The sequence below is a fragment of the Anas platyrhynchos genome, chromosome 19 (genome assembly GCF_047663525.1).
Source record: "Anas platyrhynchos isolate ZD024472 breed Pekin duck chromosome 19, IASCAAS_PekinDuck_T2T, whole genome shotgun sequence".
NCBI classification, from domain to species: domain Eukaryota; kingdom Metazoa; phylum Chordata; class Aves; order Anseriformes; family Anatidae; genus Anas; species Anas platyrhynchos.
Window position 1 is genome coordinate 4,177,165 of NC_092605.1, and position 22,440 is coordinate 4,199,604.

The 22,440-nt window shown below is 39.1% G+C and overlaps 1 protein-coding gene across 10 annotated transcripts; it reads left to right on the forward strand.

Moving 5' to 3' along the window:
• Positions 1–1,655: 1,655 nt before the first annotated feature.
• LUC7L3 (LUC7 like 3 pre-mRNA splicing factor) lies at positions 1,656–21,997 on the forward strand. 10 transcript variants are annotated; one of them, XM_027471713.3, is made up of 13 exons: positions 1,656–1,890; positions 10,319–10,385; positions 11,340–11,379; positions 11,609–11,753; positions 12,093–12,167; positions 12,243–12,347; positions 13,244–13,417; positions 13,892–14,175; positions 14,734–14,894; positions 19,780–19,920; positions 20,026–20,131; positions 20,551–20,616; positions 21,476–21,997. In XM_027471713.3, the coding sequence occupies exons 1-12, from the start codon at positions 1,792–1,794 to the stop codon at positions 20,573–20,575; spliced, it is 1,422 nt and encodes a 473-aa protein (XP_027327514.1). In that variant the 5' UTR covers positions 1,656–1,791; the 3' UTR covers positions 20,576–20,616; positions 21,476–21,997. The 10 variants fall into 10 exon arrangements, 8 of the variants coding, with proteins under 8 accessions (XP_027327514.1, XP_027327513.1, XP_027327511.1 ...); XR_003501260.3 differs by having other exon boundaries at positions 20,026–20,616; XM_027471712.3 differs by having other exon boundaries at positions 20,551–21,997.
• The last annotated feature ends 443 nt before the right edge of the window (positions 21,998–22,440 follow it).

The following is a 22,440-nucleotide window of genomic DNA, read 5'->3' on the forward strand; positions in this document are numbered from 1 at the left end:
AATAACTCCAGGCTCCAGGCAGGCATTTAGCCAGAACCCTGGCCACTTCTCCATGCAGGGACACCTGCAGGAATCATGAGGACGAGGACCCCCATTTGGTAGCTACTCTCTCTCTTTGGTGTCTGAACGCAATTGGAGTGATAAAAAGAAACTAGCCCAAAAGAAACAGCCCAATTCTGCTCCCTTTTTCTGAAGCAAACACCCACCTCCCATCCGTCCGACAAGCCCAGGCTGGAGAATATTAAGACATAGGATTCATACCAGTTGTGTTGCATTGATTTAAATGAGGTGTTTCCAACTGTTCAAATGGGTTGTTATTGTGAGAAACAAAGTTGTGTTTTTGCAGTAGAGAACTAATTTTCTGTATTCCAAGGTAGTTGTATAGTCATAATAAGGAGAAATGCTAAGTAGATAAGTGGACAGCAGAAGGCTTCACTGTTCCAAAATAAGGTAGAAGCTTGAGAAAAACAGGATGAGCAGCGTGAGAACAGTAAAACAAAGATCACAAGTTCTCAAAACATAAGAAAGGAGAAATTAAAGGGTTGAAAAAAAAAAAAAGAAAAAATATACATATGTGGTATAAAGGAGCATTGAGTAGCTTGTGAACCTGTAGTACTCAGCCAATGAGGAAACAGGGGAGGTGATCAAGCATCGGGTAATAGGGAATAAAAGGTTAGGATTTGTTTACTAAAATGTGCTCCTGATTGACAGGATGCCCGCCATTGCAATTGCGAATAAAATAGCTTCACAGAAGATCGTGTCTGAAGAAAATTATTTGAGATTTTTCTCACATTATCTTACTAGAAAATTGCGAAGTTTAGAAGAACCTGGCAGTGCCTTGTGGTACTGTGCAATGGGGGGTTTATGGGCATATTTTGGAAAGGGAACTCTGCAGGCAACGCTGTTTGCAGAAAGCCCCCAGTGATTCTGAACAAGGCTGCTATGAATCCTGGGGGTCTTACAGGGTCAGCACTAATACAGACTTGTAAGTCTTTGGAAAATACAATTTAATTAAAAAAATAATAATAATTTAATGCAGCTTGGATGCTGAAAATGATTCTGAGGAAGTGGGAAATAGTTGAAAATTATAAAGGTGAAATTCAGTAATGATAATGTACAGAGTCACATCGGGGAAGGAAAACAAAACAAAACAAACAGAAACTGATGGAGTGTTAATGTGGTAAAATATAAATCAGTAACTTGTAACCATATAGCATCATTGCAACAACAAAAGAACAGTGTTCCATTTGTGCAGTAACAAAGTCCTGCATGGAATAAACCCCTTCTTTCAGGGTGATACAGACAAAGCAAAGGGAACCCAAAACGACTAATAAAAAAATAGCAAATTTTATTAAAAAGCATGACTCGTGAGGACAAGTTTGAAAGAACTGCGCACGTTTATTGGAAAAAACAACACCTCAGGTGCCCTGAGGCACATGAAGCATTTCCAGCACCCCTCGCCGGCAGGCCCCCCGGGCGCTCACGCACCCCGCAGCACCCGGGGCGACCCCACAGCCTTTTTCCGAGGAAACCTCGGGAATCGGTTAACCGGGAATCGGTAACCGGGAATCGGTGAGGGGCTCGGCGGCCGCCCCACACGAGGCCGCCACCGTTGCCCCGCAGCAGGCCAGGCCGCAGAGGCGGTTGGCAGGCGCGCGGGGCATTGTGGGCAGGGCGAGGAGCCGCGCCGCCATTTTGTCTCTGTCACTCCGGCGGCGGCGCGGGCGCTCGGGGAGGAGAAGGCGGCGCGGAGCCGGCGTTTGGCGGCGAGGATTCGGCCCGGACGACGCGATGATATCGGCCGCCCAGCTCCTCGATGAGCTTATGGGCCGGGATAGAAACCTGGCCCCGGATGAGAAGCGCAGCAACGTGCGGTGGGACCACGAGAGCGTGAGTGGCGCGGGGCCGCCTCTCCCCTCCCCTCCCGCCCTCCTTCAGGGCCCGGCCGGGAGCGAGGAGCGAGGCCCTGGGCCCGCATCGCCCCCGGGGGCAACAGCGGAGGGACAGGGCTGGGGTGTGCCGGCCGATGGGGGGGTTCCTAAGGCTGGGGTCGGGGCTGCGGGGCCCTCGGTGCGGCCCTCAGAGGCTGCGGCCCTCCTGCATGGCGGCCGCGGGGCGGGAAGCTCCGGGAGCCCTGAGGTGAGGAGGAGGATGAGGAGGAGGAAGGTCCCGCCGTAGGGAGGCTGAGGGAATGGGGTGGTGTTGGGGCCTTGTGTTTGGGTTTCAGTGTGAGGGGAAAGGGGGTGTGTTGGGCGCGGGGTGGAGAGATGGGGAAGTTTGGGGGGGGGGTGAGGGAGCGGGGTGTGTTTGGGGGCGCTGAAATGAGGCTGGTTAGGGGCTGAAACAAAACTTCCTTGGAGCTTGCTGGCTCGTACAAAGGGAGGCGGGACGGGTGTTAGGGGTTTGAAACACAAGTGTCGCTGGATCTCGCCCCGAACGTGGTGTTGGGGGAGGAAGCACGCAGGTTGGGGTGCAGACAGCCTGACTGAGCGGCCTGGAGGATAGCGAAGAACGAGTTTTGAAGCAGCATTTAACAAACAAAAACTTGATTCCTTTTGTACTTTGTCAGTCAGGATAGTGCAGTGTCAAGAAAGGGGAAAGGAGATGGGCACTAGGCTAAATAGTGTAATAGTGTTATTACTTAGTACTACTTAACATGTTTTTTTCATTAACATCATGATGTCATTCGTATTCTGCAATAAACAGCTCAGACAAGACTTCTTTTGTATTATTTGGGACTTTTTTTTTTTTTTCTGGGACATAGTTGAGTTTTAGTGAATGACGATTTTTATTGACATCCATCCTAATGGTACTGCAGCCGACTTCTGAAAAAATCAGCAGTAATTACAAAGTTCCTTATCTGTTTCTTTGGGAGAGATGAGAATTCTGCTGCAATATATATATTTTTTTTTCATCGTTCATGATGTAGCTGTGTGTTGCAGTATATGTTGAAAAAAAAAAAGCGTCACAATTAGAATAGCTTGTTTGTTATGTTTGGTAGGAATTGCTCTAGTTTAAGCTGCAAGTAGTGTGCAGTTGAACTACCTGGGGCTCCTCCCACCTTAGTATTTTCTTGGGATGTTTCCAAATTGTGTCGGAAGGGAGAAATCCTTGCTTTTGGCTGTTCTGTGTTGCATCTGCATCCCACGGGTTGGAATTTTATGTTTTCAAACAAAACTTGTGTTATTTTAGAGATGGTTGAAACACGTGTTTCTCTGAGTGCACGAGATAAGGACAGATGCCTTTCCTGCTTTAGACTGGAAAATTCAAGCATTTTTTTAAATAATTCCTGCTTGAAAAATGCTGCTATGTAGTTAAGTTGTTAGTGTCAGAAGAAAACTGTGAGTCTGAATTTCTTAATGTCCTTCTAGACATTTTTAACCAAAGATCATTATTCAGTTGGGTGTTCAGTTAAATACTTTCTTTTGATTCTGAACTCAAATAGGGATTGTTCAGCCCTGGAAATAGGAAGTAAATGGCTTGAGCCGGAATCTGGTTAAGATGACTTCTATCTTTAAAAAGGGATTTTTTTAAACTATATTAGGCTGAAGATATTTGGTCTAACTATCGGGATCTATCTTTAAGGTGTTTTTCATTTCTTTATTGTTTATTTTTAGAGACAGGGCCTTGTCTATTCTTCCAGGTCCCCCTTGGACAATTTAGAAAGTGGAGAGCTGTGCTCTCTCCGAGGCCAGCAGCAACTTTACAGGCCGAGGGTTAAGCTTCAGCCTTGCAGGAGCTGCTGTTACATTTGTGCCACTCCTGATTCTATTTATGAGATTTATAGGACCGTTATTAAACACAACCTCTCTGAAAGGAGGAATGTGTTAATAGATAGCTACAGTCAATTGATGGATTTGTAGCAGAAATTCACTGCTATTAAAACATAAAGATGTTTCAACTTTTAACTCTTTGCATCCCATAACGATTAAATGAGGAGTGCTGACACATTCAGCAATTGCAGATAAGGTTCAAATAGTAACATCCACTCATCTACTTGACTGCTGTTTTATTTTTCAGGTTAAATGCATGGTAGTGTCCCCTCTGGTAAAATGACATATCTGTCAACATGGGGTCTTTTCATTGTAAGCATGTTGTGCTCTCATACCAAAATTTAAGATTTTGTGTCACATTTCATCAATTTTTAGATGTGGAACGTTACCAAAAACAAGCTCATCCCTGTTTATCATCTGTAACTTACGGATGGGCAGATAAAAAACAAACAAACAACAAAACTGCAGAAGATGCAATGTAATACAAGATAGGAATAGGTTGTTAGGAAGTTATGAAAGCAGTGTGATAGCTGAGCATTTATGTGCAGTATTAATGAAATGTGTTCATCATATATTGAAAAGCCTTTAAATTCTTGTTTTTATAACTTCTACGTGACTAAAGTCTTTAATCTTAAGACATTGCCATCCCAGGTGCTGTATATTTCAGTATTCCAGCGTCTTTTTGGATGATCAGTTCTAGATCTGGCATAAAGGCTTCCTGTTTTGTGTGTAGCAGGAAATTATTAGTAGCATGTGTTCTAATCTTTCTGCTAACTGTCGTATCCGTGACAAAGTGTATTTCTGGAACAGTAACTAAAAAACTGCACTGATTCAAGCATTCTTGTTTATTGTGCCACCTATGCAAGACAAGTCGATGAGTGATGGTGTGAGAGTTCTGAGGCTGTTCTACAGCTCAAGGACGGCAAGCGTTGGCTACCTGCGCTTCATGCAGTGTTTTGAGATTGTGATGGTTTCTTCAAGGTAAATACAGCATTTTAGAAAGTAGGGAGAGATGGAGAGCAGTTACAGACAAATGACTGAGCAATTATCTGTGATAGGCATACAATTTTTCAAGATACAGATTCTATATTTAAAATATGATTTGGTGGTGTCAATTGTTTACAATCTATTACATACTTTTTTTTAATGCCAGAAGACCTAAATTGGTTTGCATCTAGTTAGAAGCTCGGAACTTACTCCTCTTTCTTTTGATTATTTTTTTGGAACTTGACTTAATTTGTACTTGTTTGGGTAGAATATTGTTATTGGAAAGGTTATCTTTAAGAGCCAGTTTGGGGGAAAGACTTAGCTGTTCTGGGTGGGGGAGCATTGCTTACAAAACCTGTGGTGCTTGAGAACTGTAAGGCTTCAAAGAACTCGTCCACATGAAGCAATTTTCTCTTTTTTGTTGTGTAGGTTACAACCTGGATATTGTTCTCTGCCTTTTTACTAGGTCTTGTGTGCCTAAAGGAATGTGCTTGTAGAATTGTTTACTACAGTTCTACTCTTGTAGAACAGGAGCATGTTAGTACAGAAGTGTTAATGGTGTAGAGCTGTCGGTAGCTTTTGTCTGGGGGAAAGTTTTGAATTGGTCACAGCTCTTGATGAGCTATCTGTTTCTGATGCCAGCTTTCACAATTCGAAGTGAATGCTACTTTCCCATCTCCAAGGGATTTTAAGGATTAGTAAATTTGTGATGAAGTGGAGAGTTCCAAGTGTCCATTTTCATTCTAGTGTGTTACTGAGATACATGTATGACATCTGAGGGCTTTGAGACGCAAGCCACGGCTAATCCTGCTGCAACAAAGTGCTGACAACATTCTGCTCAGTCCAGCTTCTTGATAGCAGAGTCATCAGAATAATTTTGGGGGAAAAAAGTTCGTTACCTGCATGGCTAAGTAGCCATGCTAATCACCTGTTGTCCTGTTTATGCAAATACAGAATATATTTCCATATGACTTCTGAGTAGTGCTAAGTGCAGCAGTCTGATAAGCTCCGGATGAGTAATGCCATTTGAAGCATATCACCTCTGGTTCAGCCCTTTAATGGCTCTGTGCTTCTTCAGCCGTTTCTTGGCCCTTTCTATTCCTGCTTGTGATTGACTACTTAAGACCAGCTGTAAAGTGCAGCTGGCTGGTAGCTATCTCCAGCCTGTCAAGGCAGATGTAACATAAAGTGAAGCTAACCCTGGATGATAAAGTTTTAAGATAGCTGCAGGATTCTCTCAATTAATGTTTTTCCATCAAAGCAAAACCAATTGAAGAACATAATGAAATAGGTGCGAGGGAGGGAGAAAACTGTGGCAGACACAGCCCAAACCACTCTGATACCAGTATTTCTCTGCAGGCTGCCTCTGAGGAGAGAATGTCAAGGACTTCACTAGGTACCATAGCATCCAGAGCTAGCAGAAAATTACTGCAACTTTTCAGTGATTTTCTTTAATACTTAATACAGTGTCTGACACAAGTTTAAGCTACATATTCTAGTGGTGGTCACTACAGCTTCTGGTACTTCTTCCTACCAGCAGCTGGTAAGAAGAGGCTTTTTCCAGAAGCGCTGCTTCATAAGGTCATTTAAATTTTTTGTTTTGTTTTGTCAGACTTCTGACTCTAATAATTTTCCCTTTGCTCTTCTTGTTGCTAGTTTCAAAACTGTTCCAGACCAGTTTGTGGAGTTTTTGAGCATGCAGCTATGAAGACTTCCTATAACTCTTTCCCAGCAGAATATGGTCAGGCTGTTATTGTTGTGCTTTTTGTGTCCTAGGAAATTCTCTGATTAATCCCAGCAGTTTTTCTTGGGAAGTGCCTTTTCACTGACCCTGTACTTGGTTGTGAGGTCAAGAAAATGAAACTGAAGGGAAGGAGATCCTAGAAATAGGAAATGCTATTTCTTTTAACGGAGGAGCTCATCTGCAGTCTGGTTTCTTGAAACAGCTTGACACTAAAGTGAGATTGTCCAATTTCTTTTTCCTCATGTCTTCCTGAGAAGAAAAAAATTGTGATTTTTGTGTGGTTGTTTTTAATTATTCTCTATAAATTGTTTCAGAGGTTTTCAGGCTTAGGTGGTCTTATGACTTACTGCCAAAGCCTCTGCCAATAATTCTGAATGTCTGCAAAGAAGGGCGAGTAAGTCTCTGCATAAGCTGCTTTTAAGAGGTGCTGAATTTAGTCCACTCTTAGCAGGTGCTGAATTTTTTGCCATTTTTTTGGAGAGCTCTATTACTTGAGATTTTGTCTCCAAACAGTAGCCCTTTGGTGTTACACCTGCACGTTTGCTGTGATGCCTGGTTGTAGGGAGACCCATTCAGCTTTACTCGTGCAGCTTTTCAAGATGCTTCTGTTCTGGACCAGTCAATCTTGCATTGGCAGTGCAACTGATATTGAAAGGTTTGTGCAGTCAGTGATTTATTTTTTTTCTTGGTTCTCCCCAGGAATTCAGTGTTTCTTCAGACAGCACTTAAAGCAGGTGAAAAGTAAGGCCACTACAAAGCTGTTTTCAGAATGGCTCTGCCACTTTAAATCTGCAGTCACCAGTTTTACTTGGATTAGAGTTAATTCCCAAAGTATAGTCATACTACTCAGACAAATTCATTTTCCACTCATGCTTTGGAAGTATTGTTTTTTATGCCCCATATAGCTTTTGTATGACCTGAAGATACTTAAACTTTAATTAGTGGTTGTTGGCATATATACAAAGCCTTAGTTGCTGGGCTTTTGTTTTGTTTTGGTTTTGCTATGGTGCTGCTTTGTAGAAATGCCACAGTGACATCACAGAAACAGCCACCTAACCTATAGCCATGTGAGATGTATATGTGTGTATAAGTAAGACATTTTCCTACCTCTTTGTGTTGAAATTCTGGTAAGATGCTTTTTCACTGTGTTTCACGTGAAATATTTAGCAGGGTTTGAATTCAACAGACTAAGTCTAAATAGATTTCTTTTAAACTGTTCTTTTGTCAAGAAGCTGTATCATGTTCTCTTAGGTTTGTCCTCTTTGGGTCCTCTGTGGGTATTCTGGATAAAATTATGCAGACGTAAGAAAAAATAAGGAGGAGAGAATTGTTTTACTAACATTTTTATTTTCATATATCTATTATGATTTTTAAGAAGATAGTCCTTTTGAAAACCAAAGTTTTCTGGGAGATGTCCTGCTTTACTAAATACTAATTTCAAGTTATTCCGAGAAATTCATCCATGCCATTGCAGCTGTTTCTGAAGAAGAGACACAATTGCGTGTGCCGAATCCATCTTTGTCTTCTGTTGTTAAAAGTGGGAGATGAGCAAAAGTTCCTAGAAAACAGGTGGCTAGTTGAGGAAAACTGGTCATACCCCAGGTGAGAGGTGCTTGCTTTCTTAACTTGGAAAAAACATGAGGCACAATTAAGTGTCAAAATCTTTCCCCCTTGAGACCATGGTGTGTATTGGGTAAGATACTAGCATACACTTAATTACTGGTCAGTCTGTTGCTGCTTGCACACGTAGCCTGGGTGTTGCTCCTTTCCTGAGGATTCATCAATGAAAAGCACCAGAGCAAAGCGGAACTTGAAGCTGATACAGCTTGCTGTCTCGGAGGATATGAGTTAAAGCCTGACTGCTTCTGACATTTAAGCTAGTAATGTAGCAGTAACAGAGCTACTTTACTGATTTGGTTGTGCTGGGCAGGGGTTTTTGTTCTTCTGTGTAGCTGCAGTCACTGAAGCATGGTTAGTTGAGGAATTAGCTGAAGTGCAAGTGATTGGAACCAACTCTGGAGTGAAGGCATTGCTTCTGAAATCCTGACGGTGGTGTTGATCTTAAAGTGAGGGGAAGCTTAAGATAAAAACACACTTCGCTTTTTCCTTCTATACTAAAGATATGGTTAGCTTCCCCCCCCCCCCCCCCCAGTCTTGCTGTAGTTCTCTGCAGATGCTCTGTCTTTGTGAACTTCAGAAAAAGGGAGTGTTATCTGCATGGCCTGGCTGCAGAGAGTAAAAGAGTTTTTGTTTTTTTGATATATTTTTTTTTTAACCATCTAGGCTTGAGACTATTTACTGTTGGGGAGTTAGCTTTTTTTGTTGTTTTCTGGTTGGCTGGTTAACGCTGTTGCTTTTTTTCCATAGATCTCTAAGTATTTTTTTTATTTTCAGTGCAAGCATGGGTTGTGGTTATAAAAATTATTACTGCCTGCTGTATTTAGTGCCACATTGGCCTAACCTGGATCACAGGAGCAGTATTTAAATTATGCAATAAATTACTTTTTTTTCCTTTTTTTTTTTTTTTTTTTTACGCCCACAGGCTGTTGTAGAAAGCTTGGTTGTGTTCCTGTGTAATTGCAAAGCAGTCAGTCCAATTTTAACCTCCGAAGTCTGATTTGCAGTCTGGCAGTTAGCATGGAAAAATAAATCACTGTAATTTGAACAACTGGTGTCACAGGCACTATGCGAGGTGGTTGTGTGGGGTAGGTCTCGGATCCCTACTCACACCCACTTGTTCAGATGCTTCAAAATACTTTTTAGGAAATAGTATGCTGCTGTTCTTTGTCCGCAGCGTGAGTGTGTTAGAGCTACTGTAATACCCAGTAGCAATTACTAGATTTGCCGAATATTAGGAAGTGGTGTAACGTATAGGAGGTGTTAGAAAAAATTACAGGCTAATTTTGGATCAGCAATTCATTAAAAATTAATGGTGATCAAGTCTGGGGAAGGGTCTATTAAATAAATAATTGTTCACAATCTCTGGTGACCCTCAAGGGTGAAAGTATTCCTGATTTGAATCCAGTTGGCTTTTCTAATGGATACAGGAGATGTGTGAACTTCAAGATCTGACCAACTCTGCTAATTAAGCTGATGTACATGGATGAGTATAAATCTGTATAAAAAAAACATTGAACGTCTTCTGTGCATGTCTTCAGAAGTACACAATATATTCTTTGCACGTCGTTCTTAAAGTAGGAGTTTGTAAAAGCATTAGATTGAAGTGCAGGGAAGCTCTTGAATATTTCGTGAAGTTACCTTGTGTGTTTCTAGGTCTCATAATTGACACCAGAATCCCCAGCCCTGAGGCAGTGCCTCTCGCTTTGAGTGCTGGTGTCTTATAGTTACCTAGCCAGTAGAGTTGAAGGAATGGAGGCTGAATGCAAAGTTCTTACAGGTGAGCAGAGGACAACTTGCTGTCCTGCTTCCATGACAGGCGTTTTCACAGTTAAAGAATTGCACTGCAAGTTTTTTTTTAATACTTCAGTCTTTTCAAAATAACATGTTACCTTGCAGTTACAAATAGGTTATGCCTGTTAACTTAACTATTCAGCAGTAAAATTAAGTAACACCATTGTGTCAAGGGAGAGTTGGAGTTCTTGGTGTTTTGTCATTAAGATGCACGTTGTAGCACTTGCTGATGCCAAGTAACACAAAGATAGGGGGGTGTATGCGGGTAAAATTTTTGGAAGTCTTGCAGAGGGTACAGAGGGTCTTTCTACACTGTAATTTAGAAAACAGAAAAGATCACTTTAAAATTGTCAATTCCTGAGGAAAAAAAAAACTTGTTTTTTTTTTTCCCCTCTTCTTTCAGGTTTGTAAATACTACCTTTGTGGCTTTTGCCCAGCTGAATTATTCACAAATACCCGTTCTGATTTAGGTAAGTGTATCTGTCTTGCCATTTTTATTCATGTAAATATAATTACAATTGAACTTCTCTATGTAAATATTTTTACTGGTGAATGCTCTGTCAAAACACTTTGGAAATAGCCTTTTTAAGGATTGCCAGTGACACAATATATTAAGATTAATATTTTTTCCAATCCTACTTCTAAGTGGGAAAAATATATTTCTAATGGTGTAAGGTAAATTACTGGATGTGGAGTAGTTTTCTTCTCCTAACACGTTGTCTCCTAATCTGGTTTATGCTACCTGGGTAGTGTTTTAACTTATTTTAATGTCACTCTGTTTTTGAGCTTATTAACTTGAGAGAATTGTACTGTAATAATTACTGCTTAAGGCCTTCTCTAAGTTATGTGCAGCTTTCAAGCTATGGTATGTGAGCATGTAGTTTAGAGAATGCCACTAGGAAAAACTTGCTTCTTTTTTTAGTGTTAAATTCCAAGTCCACTGAAGAATTTGATAGACTGAGGAGGGTGGGAGAATTTCAGCATGGCTACCCTTCATGATCACAGGATACATACCTCTTAGTTTTACTCTGAAGATAAATACTTTAATTATCTATTTTTATTATAAAGAACAATGTTTGGAGTTTGAGAAAATGCTTGATGAGATCATCTTTAATATGTAATTTTTCCGTTTTTAAAGGCCTCAAAATATTTTTTGTGTAGTTTTACTGACAAAGAAAGATCTGGAAATTCTGTTTTGTATTACAATTTTACAAGTCATTCAGAATTTCCTTTGTTTTTCTAATTACTATGACATATTGGCATTCTTTCTTTGAAACTCCAAGCAAAAGAAGCAGAAATGCAGATATAAAATCCCTGGGAACAGTTAAAATATCTGTTCTGTCTAGGTGCGCAAACAAATGCCAATGATGTGGGAATTCGGCAGTCAGGAATGCAAGCTTAAACTTTTTGTGTGGTCTTTTTAGGTCCTTGTGAAAAGATTCATGATGAAAATCTGCGTAAACAGTAAGTATGCTGATCAATATGCTAATGCACATAGCATTCCTAGTATGTTTGAAATTTGTAATAGCAAGCTAACCATGAGAAACCAATTGCTTATTCATCTACATAAACATTTATTTAAACATATAATATTCAGTTACCTCCAGCAACAATTTAAAACAGTGCAATGTGTCGCTTGTTTTTTGTGTACTATGAAGTGATGTGACCTTTCATTTTAAAAACATTTCACCAGGTACGAGAAGAGCTCTCGTTTTATGAAAGTGGGCTATGAAAGAGACTTTTTGCGCTATTTACAAAGCTTACTTGCAGAAGTAGAACGCAGGATTAGAAGAGGTCATGCTCGTTTGGCGCTGTCACAGAATCAGCAGTCTTCTGGGGTGAGTCTGGAAGAATCATTGAGGCAAATAATTTTTCCTCTAGGTAACACCTTCACATTCTCTTTACCTTGGCCTCAAATGTTATGTTCAAGGAGGGAATTTTGTTTGGAGGAATTAGCTTGAATAGTTTACTCTTGCCGAGTGAAGCAAGTTCTGTGTTGAGAGGTGTTTCTTATGTTAGAATAGATGATTATTGGTCTTCATGGGATAAGATGGAGGAGAAAGTTATTCCTGACGTGTCTGGAATATGAGAAAATACCTTTGAAACATACAAATTGCTGTCTTTTTCTTTAAACTTAAATATATATAAATGAATGACACACTTCTACTGCTCCGCAGGCAGCGGGACCTACTGGTAAAAATGAAGAGAAGATTCAGGTGTTAACTGACAAAATTGATGTACTACTACAACAGGTGAGTTTTATACCCTATAACAGATCTCTTGCTTTCATTACTTGCTTAATAATTAGTTTTTTTATTGTCCTTCAGATTGAAGAACTAGGTTCAGAAGGGAAGGTGGAAGAGGCACAAGGAATGATGAAACTTGTTGAACAGCTAAAAGAAGAAAGAGAATTGCTGAGGTCTACAACTTCAGTAAGTAACATGTTCGTAGTTCTGTCAGTTGTACTTGAAAATTTGGTGCAACATTTGATCCCTAAGAACGTTGTCTTTGCACTGAAAGTGTGAAAGTTATGGGCAGAATTAGACAGTGACTTGATGCTTATGTGTGCTGATTCAGTGTGCTGTCTTGAGAGTGGTTTTCATGCGCATAAATTACGAAAGTACTTAAACAGCAATTCTAGAGGTGTGCGTTTGGCTTACACTAGTTCAGATTTTAGTTAAATTTTGTAGTGTAGCCTCTTGTTGTTTTAACTTGTCAGACATCCAAACACCACACAGCTATTTGCTCACCCAGCTTCAGTGTCATCCTCAAATCTGCTGAGGGTACACTTAAGCCCACTGTCTGTGTCACCACCAAAGATGTTAAAATAGTAAAATAGTGCCAGCCTCCATACAGACCCTTGAGAGATATCCCTTGCCACTGGTCGCCGCCTGGACATTGAGCTGGTGACCGCAACTCAAGCTCATCAGTTGGTGTTAGAAATAACTCTTTAAGAGAAGACTGAGTTTTATTTTCCTTAATCCTGAGATTGCTAGGAAGCTGCAGATAACTAATCCTTTGCAGTGAGGAATAAGGTTTGTTTCAGCTGTTTTCTAGTTGACTCTTTCTTTGTGGCTCGCATGGAATGGGCATGCGAGCCATTTGTAGCCTGTCCTTGCACTGTTTGTCCTAGCAGGTAGGATGCTCGAAATACAAAGTATGCAGTGAGGAATTTCAGTTTTCACTAGTGAAAATTATTCAACAATATTAGTAAAGTATTAAAAAGCATTAAAGTATTAGTGCTATTCAACAATGAGAGTAAAGTTGTAAAGATCTTCGCTATCACGTGTCCAAAAAAAATAATGTTTCTTTTTTTTTCATCTAATATGTTCTTTTGCAGACAATTGAGAGCTTTGCCGCCCAAGAGAAGCAGATGGAAGTTTGCGAAGTTTGTGGAGCCTTCTTAATTGTAGGAGATGCACAGTCCAGGGTAGATGACCACTTGATGGGAAAGCAGCACATGGGTTATGCCAAAATAAAAGCTACTGTTGAAGACCTAAAAGTAAGCATGTCTTAAGTTACTGAGCATAAAAATTGCTCAGAGGATTCCTATGGTAAAGAGAAGGCCGGCCACTGGACTTCCTCAAGTGTTTGAAATACTCCGAAGATAGTATATAAAAATGAAATGGAATCCTGCTCTGCACATTTAGCATTGTTTGCACTGATAGTCTTCATTTTATGTGATTATACTGTATGTAAGTAGAGAGGTAAACTCAGGAGTTTTATGTGGCCTTTGTTAACATCTGTATGGCCTGTGTTCTTGTAATAATGACAAGCAAAAGAAAAAGTGTTTTCCAGGAGAAAGGAGGCAAGTTTCAGTGATTTTTCGAAAGTGCTTCTGGGTAGACAGTCCTTTGGACAGAATTAAAATATTTTAAAAGCTTAAACTTCTGCATCTTGAGATTGTTTGAACTAAGTCATATTGAATGACTTATCTTGAATAATCTTAATTTCTTCCCACGAACTTTTCTTTAAGGAAAAGTTACGAAAAAGAACAGAAGAACCTGACCGTGATGACAGGCTAAAGAAAGAGAAACAAGAAAGAGAAGAGAGAGAGAAAGAGAGGGAACGGGAAAGAGAAGAGAGGGAAAGGAAGAGGCGACGTGAAGAGGAAGAAAAAGAAAAAGAGAGGGCCCGTGATAGAGAGAGGCGTAAAAGGAGTCGTTCCCGGAGTAGACATTCAAGCAGAACATCTGACAGAAGGTGCAGCCGTTCACGAGACCACAAAAGATCAAGAAGCAGAGAAAGAAGGCGGAGCAGGTATGGGAACAAAATATTTTCACGTAACTTTTCCAGATGTTAAAATCTTGTGAGGACCTTATCTGTCAGCCTGGGTCACATCACTGATTCATTAGCTTCACTGTTCTTATCTAATTTGTAGACATGCTTTACTGGTTCTAGGGATAAACAGGTTTGGATGCATATTTATTGTCTTCCGTCTGTTTTTGGAAGTAGATAACACTGTTGTGGTGAATGAAGGAGCTTTGAGTATGCTGATATTCCCAGAGGACAGGGTCTGGTTTGGTATTGATTTCCTTTTCTCCATGACCCCTCTATACTCTCTTAATTTTCCTTGGATTTTAATTTATAGTGGTGGATGTTCTTAAGATTTTTGTGGTTGGATGTTTGAGATGAAGAAGGCAATGTGAAGCCAGGTCTTACTTACTGAGAAATATTTGTATACAGTATGCTAAGCCTTGTTTTAAATACCTGTTTTTTATGAATAATCAATGCATTGTAAGTGTAAACCAAGAACAGTTTGTGTATTCTGAGTACCCGCTGACATTTGTATTTTACAATTTTTTTCTAAATGTTAAGGAGTCGTGACCGAAGAAGAAGCAGAAGCCATGATAGATCAGAAAGGAAACATAGGTCTCGCAGCAGGGACAGGAGACGGTCAAAAAGCCGTGATCGGAAATCTTACAAGCACAGAAGCAAAAGCAGAGAGAGAGAACAAGACAGGAAGTCAAAAGAAAAAGGTATGTTTGTGTGAAGACCAAATTAATATTAAGTTCTGTAAACAATATTTTCCTAAAGTCTCAAAAGCTTGTTGTCTTTCTGTCAGGGACTGAAAGTTCTTCTTAGCATCAAATTGGAATTGGTTTTATAAGCTGTATATGTTGCTGTTAACCCATTCGAAGCATTTTATTCTTTCCAGTCGTTGTTAATGCACGTGCGTGTGTACATACACCCTGGTGTCCTCCTCTCATCTGTTAAGTAGTCTCTAAAAGCTTACAGCTTTACTACTTTTGTCTGCAAATTAAGTGTGCGAGGATTGTGATGTATTTTAAGACCTGTTGACCTGTTTACATTTAGAAAAATATTTGCACTGTAATCAGGTTTTTTATGAGTGGGAATTCTTATTGTTAACAGGTATTTCTGTAATTTTCCTTTACTGGTATGTATTTTGTGAGAGATCTGTAGTTGTGTTTCTACCTGTAGCATCTATTACTTCTATACACTGTCATGTTCCTTTACTTTTCTTGCTTAACTACGCTTCTAGTTTTTTGTTGGTTTTTTTTTTTTTTTTTTTCAATCTATGACTGCAGTCCAAGATAAATCTTTGCAGAATTTCTCTGATGCTCTAAATTACAATTCCATGCTCTCTCCCTGCCAGTCTTCTCCTTTCCTCCCTCCTGCTTGCCCCTGCCTCCCTCCCCCCCTTTTTTTTCCCCTCAATGAAGTGAGATTTGCCTTGTCAGTATTCAGGTGAGTCTCAAAGGAATGCTGTACTGCTAGTGCTCAGAATGCTTTATAGCAGTGCATACATGTACAACAGAATCACAGAATCACAGAACTGCTTCATCAAAGGCTGATATTCTGAAGCTGTACCTTTAAGTAGTATTTAAAAGAGCTGCAGAGAAAACATGAGAGATTTGCATTTGGTGAAAAAAACGTTAATGCATTGTCATTGCTAAATTCCTACTTCAAAAGTCTTTGGAAACTTCGGGAGGAATATAGTACTAACTTCTGGCTTAAACTACAGGCTTTGCTGGGGTACTGACTAATGTCCACTCCGAAACAGCCACCCCACTTCATCATCAGAGCTGACTGTCAATAATGGATGTAACAATTCTGTTATGTTTCTAAGGTACTTTTGAGGTTCTCTGGGATGAAAGGTGCTATGTGCATGTTTCTTGATTGCATAGGCCTGTTTGCTGTACCTTTTTCCATGTTGTTTTTTTTTTTCAGCAGATTAATTCCTGAAATGTAGGTGATGCTTCGTGTGTTTCTGTTGCCTGATTCTCTTGGACCATTTTAATTTTTCAGATTTATATCACAGTACATCTTTAGTATTGATTCATCTCTGATTTTACTTTGCCCTTTATTGGCAAGTGTTTTTTGCTGCCTGCTTGCTGGCAGTGGAACTGATGTGTAGTGTTTAAATTCAAACACAGAATCGTAGCCTGTATCTGTCCATTTGTTACTTTCTTCCTACCTGATGCTGTGCCTTTTTTTGCCTATTTTATGAACAGACTTCTGGTACTTGGTCAAGAATGTCCTCTTAGTACTCTATGTGTATCTGTCCATATAAATAACTATACGTATTTATTCAAATTTGGTCTTTTTATTGCATTTATGGCTTTGCAGTTCTCTCCTGAATCTTTCCATAAATAGAGGAGTTAGTGAACCTTCTTCAGCATATCAGTATTTTTCGTTTAAACTTGACCAATTTCCTTGCTGGCCATTTTATTTGTTGCTTGCTACCTTCTTCCTCCAGATATGAGAACAGTGGGGTGATGCTTGAGCTGTGATGAAATTTCCACCTGAGAAAATCAATAACTTTTTTTTTTTTTAAACTATAACATTTGTAGAAATATGAATAGGCTGTAGAGCAGGACTGTAATGCTGAAGAAGTTTGTGTCCCTCCCTCCAGTGAGAGGGAGAAAGAAAGGCAGGGAAGGCGATCAACACTTGTGTGTTAAATACTGAATTTATATGATGAAATTGTAAACACCATTACATCCTCACATTTGCCATGTGGCTTTGTAGGCAGTTAATTCAGCAGTTGGCTTTAGGGGTTCATATATCTGAAGCGTGAGGCTGGCTACTCTAGTAGTCTCAACTACGTTTACTGCTCCATTGGGAATATTGGCTTCAGAATTTAATTGTCTTTATATATACCATTGATCTGCAATTACAGAAGTAAGCAGCAGCAAAGGCCTGACTTAACGCATGTGGTAGTGCCTTTCATCTTGAAATCTCAAACTGCTTTATAAACATGAAAACATGACTTAGAGGGGAAAAAATAAAAGCAAGTTACCCAAGACTTGCCCACTGTTACACAGTAAATCAGTGCCATACTTTGAAAATTCAGAAGTCCTGGCTTCTTATTTACTAAAATACTGTGGAATGCTGTGACCTTTCAAGGCTATAAGAAGACAGTGTATGTAAAAATGGAGACACAATTTCTGACTTGGGTTTCAGGAACAGGGAGACATTTGCTAAAGGAGAGGAAACTGACAATCAGAAAGACGTGTTGAGCATTAATGTAACTACTGTTGATGTAAACTAACCTCAGCATAGGTGGAATAAATAAGCGGAGAAAAAGAAAATCTGCTTAGCAAGTACCTTCATCTTACGGAGGATTAACTTGCCAGCAGACCACTTTTACTTGGCCCTTTACCTTCTGGATTCACAAACTTATATAAAAATAATTGAATTTGTGATTGTGTTTTCATGTTAGTCATTAAACCTCAGCAAATAATGTCAAAACACTCAAACTGTTGGTAATACAGGATATTATGTTTAACAAACTGACTTTACATTCTGAGTAGTAAAACCATTCACATTATCTTGGTAAGAATTCTTAAAGAACATTTCAGTTTCCCACATGAGCTCGAACAGAAAAATGTGCATATGTTGAATTAGGAAGCAAAGTAAATACATGATTTTACCTAATAGATCACAGCTAAGGTACTATATGCATAGTATCCACAGCAAACTAAGTGTATGTGCTTTTAAAGAAAGAAATCTGAAGGATTGAAAATGAAGTGAAGGAACTTAACAGTTGCTCCAGGATTTGAAAGTTTAGTTGATTGGGCTGTTGGATACACTTGATCAGTTCTGCTTGGCAAACTGGAGGTTTGCTATGGTAACACTATTTTATTATTGAAGGTGTTAGAAGAGTTTCGTCTTTCGTACCACAGGTTAATAGTAGTTTTTTTTAACCTTAAACAAAATAATCCTTCCTGACCAAATTCAAGAAACAAAAGACAAAACAAAACCCTGCACACTGCACATCCATAGGGCTATTAAGATCTACCATATCTACATAGGACAGAAGATAAGATTATTGGACTGACTACTAGTCCTCTGCGGGGAAACAAGACTACTATTCCTCAGTGGATCTACGTGTGCATCGGAGATACCTATAAGACACAAAAAGAAGACTTTTTAACAAGGTTAGTTAGAGTGCAATCTACCTGCGGAGTTGCAAAACCGAGGGCAGACAGATACAAAATTTGTAGTTCTCCAGGTAGTTTTTTGGACGTCACTGTGTGCTTTCTCCAGGCACTGTGCACTGGATGTGCTGCTTCCGATGAAACCTCAGTAGTAGTGCTTTTAGGCAGTTGCCCTCATTTCTGCATGGGGGTTTCCCGCTCCCTTTGGTGGTGTATTAAAAACAGTGAAGTTGGGATGTTGCTTCTGTAACGGAGCTTAATTTCTGTTTTGTCTTCTGAAGTATAAAAGTGTGTATCATGCCAGTCTAGGTGACAACATTGTTTAAAGTAACTTTCAGAGTGTTCAATCTGTGTGCTCCTGTTTTGGGGATATATATATATTTATTTATTTATATTTATTTTAATTGCCCAGATAGCAGGGAACAATCAGAAAAACAAGCATGAATGTTGTTCTATATGATGATGTCTGAGAGGTTGTTTTTTTATTTATTTTTTTCTCTGAAGTGTCTTTACTAATGAAAGGTTTAATATTATGGTGTGTAGTAATAGAGGAGAAATTGTTATTTTTATTAAATTTGCAAATACTGAATTTACAGATTGAGGCATGTAGCTCTACTATTGAATGTTTTTCTTTCCATGGAAATACTTTTACTTCTGGCTTCCTTCCTCCTTTGAAGACTATTGAGGGAAAGACAAGTGTTTTTTCAGCAGTGTAGTGAACTCTTCAGTTGCCAGTCAGCTTTCTAATTCATGATGAAATTGTGGGGTCCTTTCCATTTTGCTCTTCTTTGTGTTTGGAAAATACTGCTTTTTATGTACCTTCCAAACTGTCTTTCCAGGCCTTTTTTGAGTGAATTAAAAATGCAGTTTTTATAGAATTGAGAATAAATAATGCTGACAAGCATACAGCTTATGTGACGCGCTGTCCAGTAAAGTTAATTTTGATTTCTACTGTGATCCCCACCTACAAAGCAAACTGTTCTTAAGTATTGTTTGTTTCCTGTTTGTTTGGGGTTGCTATTTTTTTTTTTAACTTGGTAAAGACTGACTTATTTGGTAATGCGCTTATGCATTGTCCATACACATCACAAATTAAACTTGGGGACACAGAGTCCTATAATAAGTAAGGAAGCCAATAGCCATGCATCGTATTTGCCTAACTTCTTGACTGCCTCGCTCCCCCCAGTTTGTATATTTCAGCAGACAGCTGCGTAGCTGCCTCTGTTAGATCTGTCCTTCTCCCCCTGCCCTTACTGTCCCCTTGACTTTTTTTTGGTACCCTGTCCATTGCAGGATGGTAGTTTGAAGCCTGTTTCTGTAACTTTGATTATTACTGCTATTACTATAGACTACTGTATTATATAGAAAATAATTGACCCATTTTGTATGCAATGTATCTCACATGTGCAATGTTTGTTTTTACTTTGAAATCCATGGTCAATGTCTTCTTTCATGGCAGAAAAGAGGGGATCTGATGATAAAAAAAGTAGTGTGAAGTCCAGTAGTCGAGAAAAACAGAGTGAAGACACAAATACAGACTCGAAGGAGAGTGATACTAAGAATGAGGTCAATGGGACCAGTGAAGACATTAAATCTGAAGGTGACACTCAGTCCAATTAAAACTGATCTGATATGACCTCAGATCAGACAGAGGTAAGTGCATTATTTCAAACTTTGATTAGGGCTTTTTGTTACTGTTTAACAGTGCAGCGTAAGTATGCACAGATGAAGATGGAACTAAGCCAAGTAAGAAGACATACTAAAGCACCTTCTGAAGGAAAAGACAGTGTAGTCCTGCAAAACATTTTGAGGTACATTGTTTTGTCTCAGCTATTTTGTAGCAGACTCGTGCCCCCATTAGTGTGCCTCTTTGGGACATATTTGTAATATAGTCACCATAGAAAAAAATTAATTATCCTTTTTTTATTTTTAGGGATTTTGTTATCGTTTTTTAAAAAAAAGTTGCACTGTTTTTGTATTTAAGTCCATATTGTGTTGGTACATCAGCAGAAACTTTTGCTTTAATACTTAATATTTGAGGCACATGTTGGACTACTTTGTTTTTATATAAACTGCTAGTATTTCTTTGTCAAGGATGTTTCTAGTTTTTTTTGCTTTATTGCCTTGCATTCTAATGCAGTTTGTTCTGTAACTCGAGAGCCAGTAGCATTGGATTGATGGAAGTGTAGGGTTTATGAATTATTGCAGCTGACTACCATACCTCACACAGCGTTGGTGTTGTGAGCGGCCCATGAAAAGCCAAATTAAAAATCAAGGATTCAGTCAAACTAAGCAGGTACTCATGCCAGGTACTCCTTTCTCTACCCACATCCATGTTTGAATGCTGTTGCCTGTAATCTTTAAGCTTACTGTTGTGTTTTTGATTTTCAAGATAGTGAAAAGGACTTTTTGTGTATTGTGTGAATACTGTAAATCTGATGTTAACAGAATGGAATTTTCTTTCAACTGTGTGTAGGGATGCAGTGGTGCCCAGAATTAGATATCTTTAAAGAGTTTAAAATGCAATAAACACTACATAATAATCGCCTTGTTACTTTCAATGCAATTCAAGTCTTTAAGAGGTATGTGTTTAATATTTCCTACTGCGTAGGAGAATTTGCAGTCAGCCATAGCACAGAGAAGTGGAATGGCTGATAACAGACTTCTAAGGCAAATGTAAATAAAAGGCAAATGCCACAAGATAATTACAATGTTCATGGCAAGAATGTATGCTGAAAACCTATTTGTTGGAAATAAAACTGTTAACATTAGGAGATGCAAATACTGTGTCAAAAAGAAAAGTTGGAAGTGTTTTCCCCACTCTTGATGTAGCTTCCTTACTTTTGCACAAGGTTGTTTTAGTTCTGTTCCTGAAATAAGGAACTAGCAATGATGCAGATGCAGCTGATAAATGAGGTTCTTGCAACATAAGCCATTAGTAGAGCTTCATTGTTTATGCTAGGAACCCTTGAACATGTAATGTTGGTCATTAAACTTAGTGCTACATTATTGCTTCTAAAGCTGATACTGTTCAATTATGATGTTTTTGTAGAATTAAGGTGACAGCTAACAACTGGGCCAGTGTATAGGAATTGGTAAACTAAATGCTTTTTACGTTGTCTAATTGTCTGTTTTCCCAAAATTTTGCATTATAGGACTACTACGTGAAGAGTCTGCGAAGACGGCGGAAGACAGCTTAAAATGAAGATCTGCTTTAAAAAGAGGTGAAAGAAAGCTGTAGTGGCGTAGAAAAATATAAGTTGAGTTAGAATTTTTTTTTATAAAACTTAATTCAGGACTGGTGTTTCCTGCCAGAGTTCAGAAAGATGTGTTGATAGCACATATGCTACTGAGAATATAAGTCCTGTATCCTTTTTTTCTTTAAGACTTTTTAAGATAAGAAACCAACATAACCTGAACACATGGCTTGCTCAGTGTTTAATTGCAAGTTTTCATTCTTGGACTTTAAAACACAAGAATAAATGTTTAGTATTTGTGTGAATCGAACTAAAATGAATCCCATTTTTACAACTAAGCTATTCCTAGCTTCTTGATATACAAGAAATGGAAATAAAGTATCTTTGAATTTCTGTTACAAATTTGATTGTCTCTGTCATTGAACATTTAATATCAAGTAAGTTTCTTTCCTAATAAATTTATTCATGTCTTCAAGCTTAGTCCACTAATTTGGATGTTTAGTTATTCTGTGGTGGTTGGGGTGGTTGTCTTTGTTTTTTCTGTGCCATCAGTTAGTATTTCCTTTCACCCTTAGTTCCCATCAGTTACTGTTGTTGGATTCTGTGTCCCCTATGGTGTGGCTTATTCTGCAATTGGTTAAGAGGTTACAGAAATCTCACAATAAAAACGTAGGCCTTAAGCATTTATAGAACAGATAAACTTCTATACTAGTATCGGAAGGATGCCACTGCTGAGACTGACCATCAGCTTGCCTTTACATTTGCATTGTAGTATCAGTTTTGAACATTACGTAACAACTTTATGCAGCCGGTAGGCATGCACAATTTGCATGTTGCCACAGATAAGGTAAAAGAAACATCCTTTGGGCTTTCTCATGAGGCTATAGCACAAGCAAATGTAGATCTTGTTGGTAAACTCCATG

What these genes read in the sequence shown, in the direction of transcription:
- LUC7L3 (XM_027471710.3), top strand. Translation starts at nt 1,792, where the DNA reads ATGATATCGGCCGCCCAGCTCCTCGATGAGCTTATGGGCCGGGATAGA. An exon ending in TGCGGTGGGACCACGAGAGC is followed by an intron (nt 1,891 to 10,318) that starts GTGAGTGGCGCG and finishes CTCTTCTTTCAG; the next exon opens with GTTTGTAAATACTACCTTTG. An exon ending in AGAGAAAGAAGGCGGAGCAG is followed by an intron (nt 14,176 to 14,733) that starts GTATGGGAACAA and finishes CTAAATGTTAAG; the next exon opens with GAGTCGTGACCGAAGAAGAA.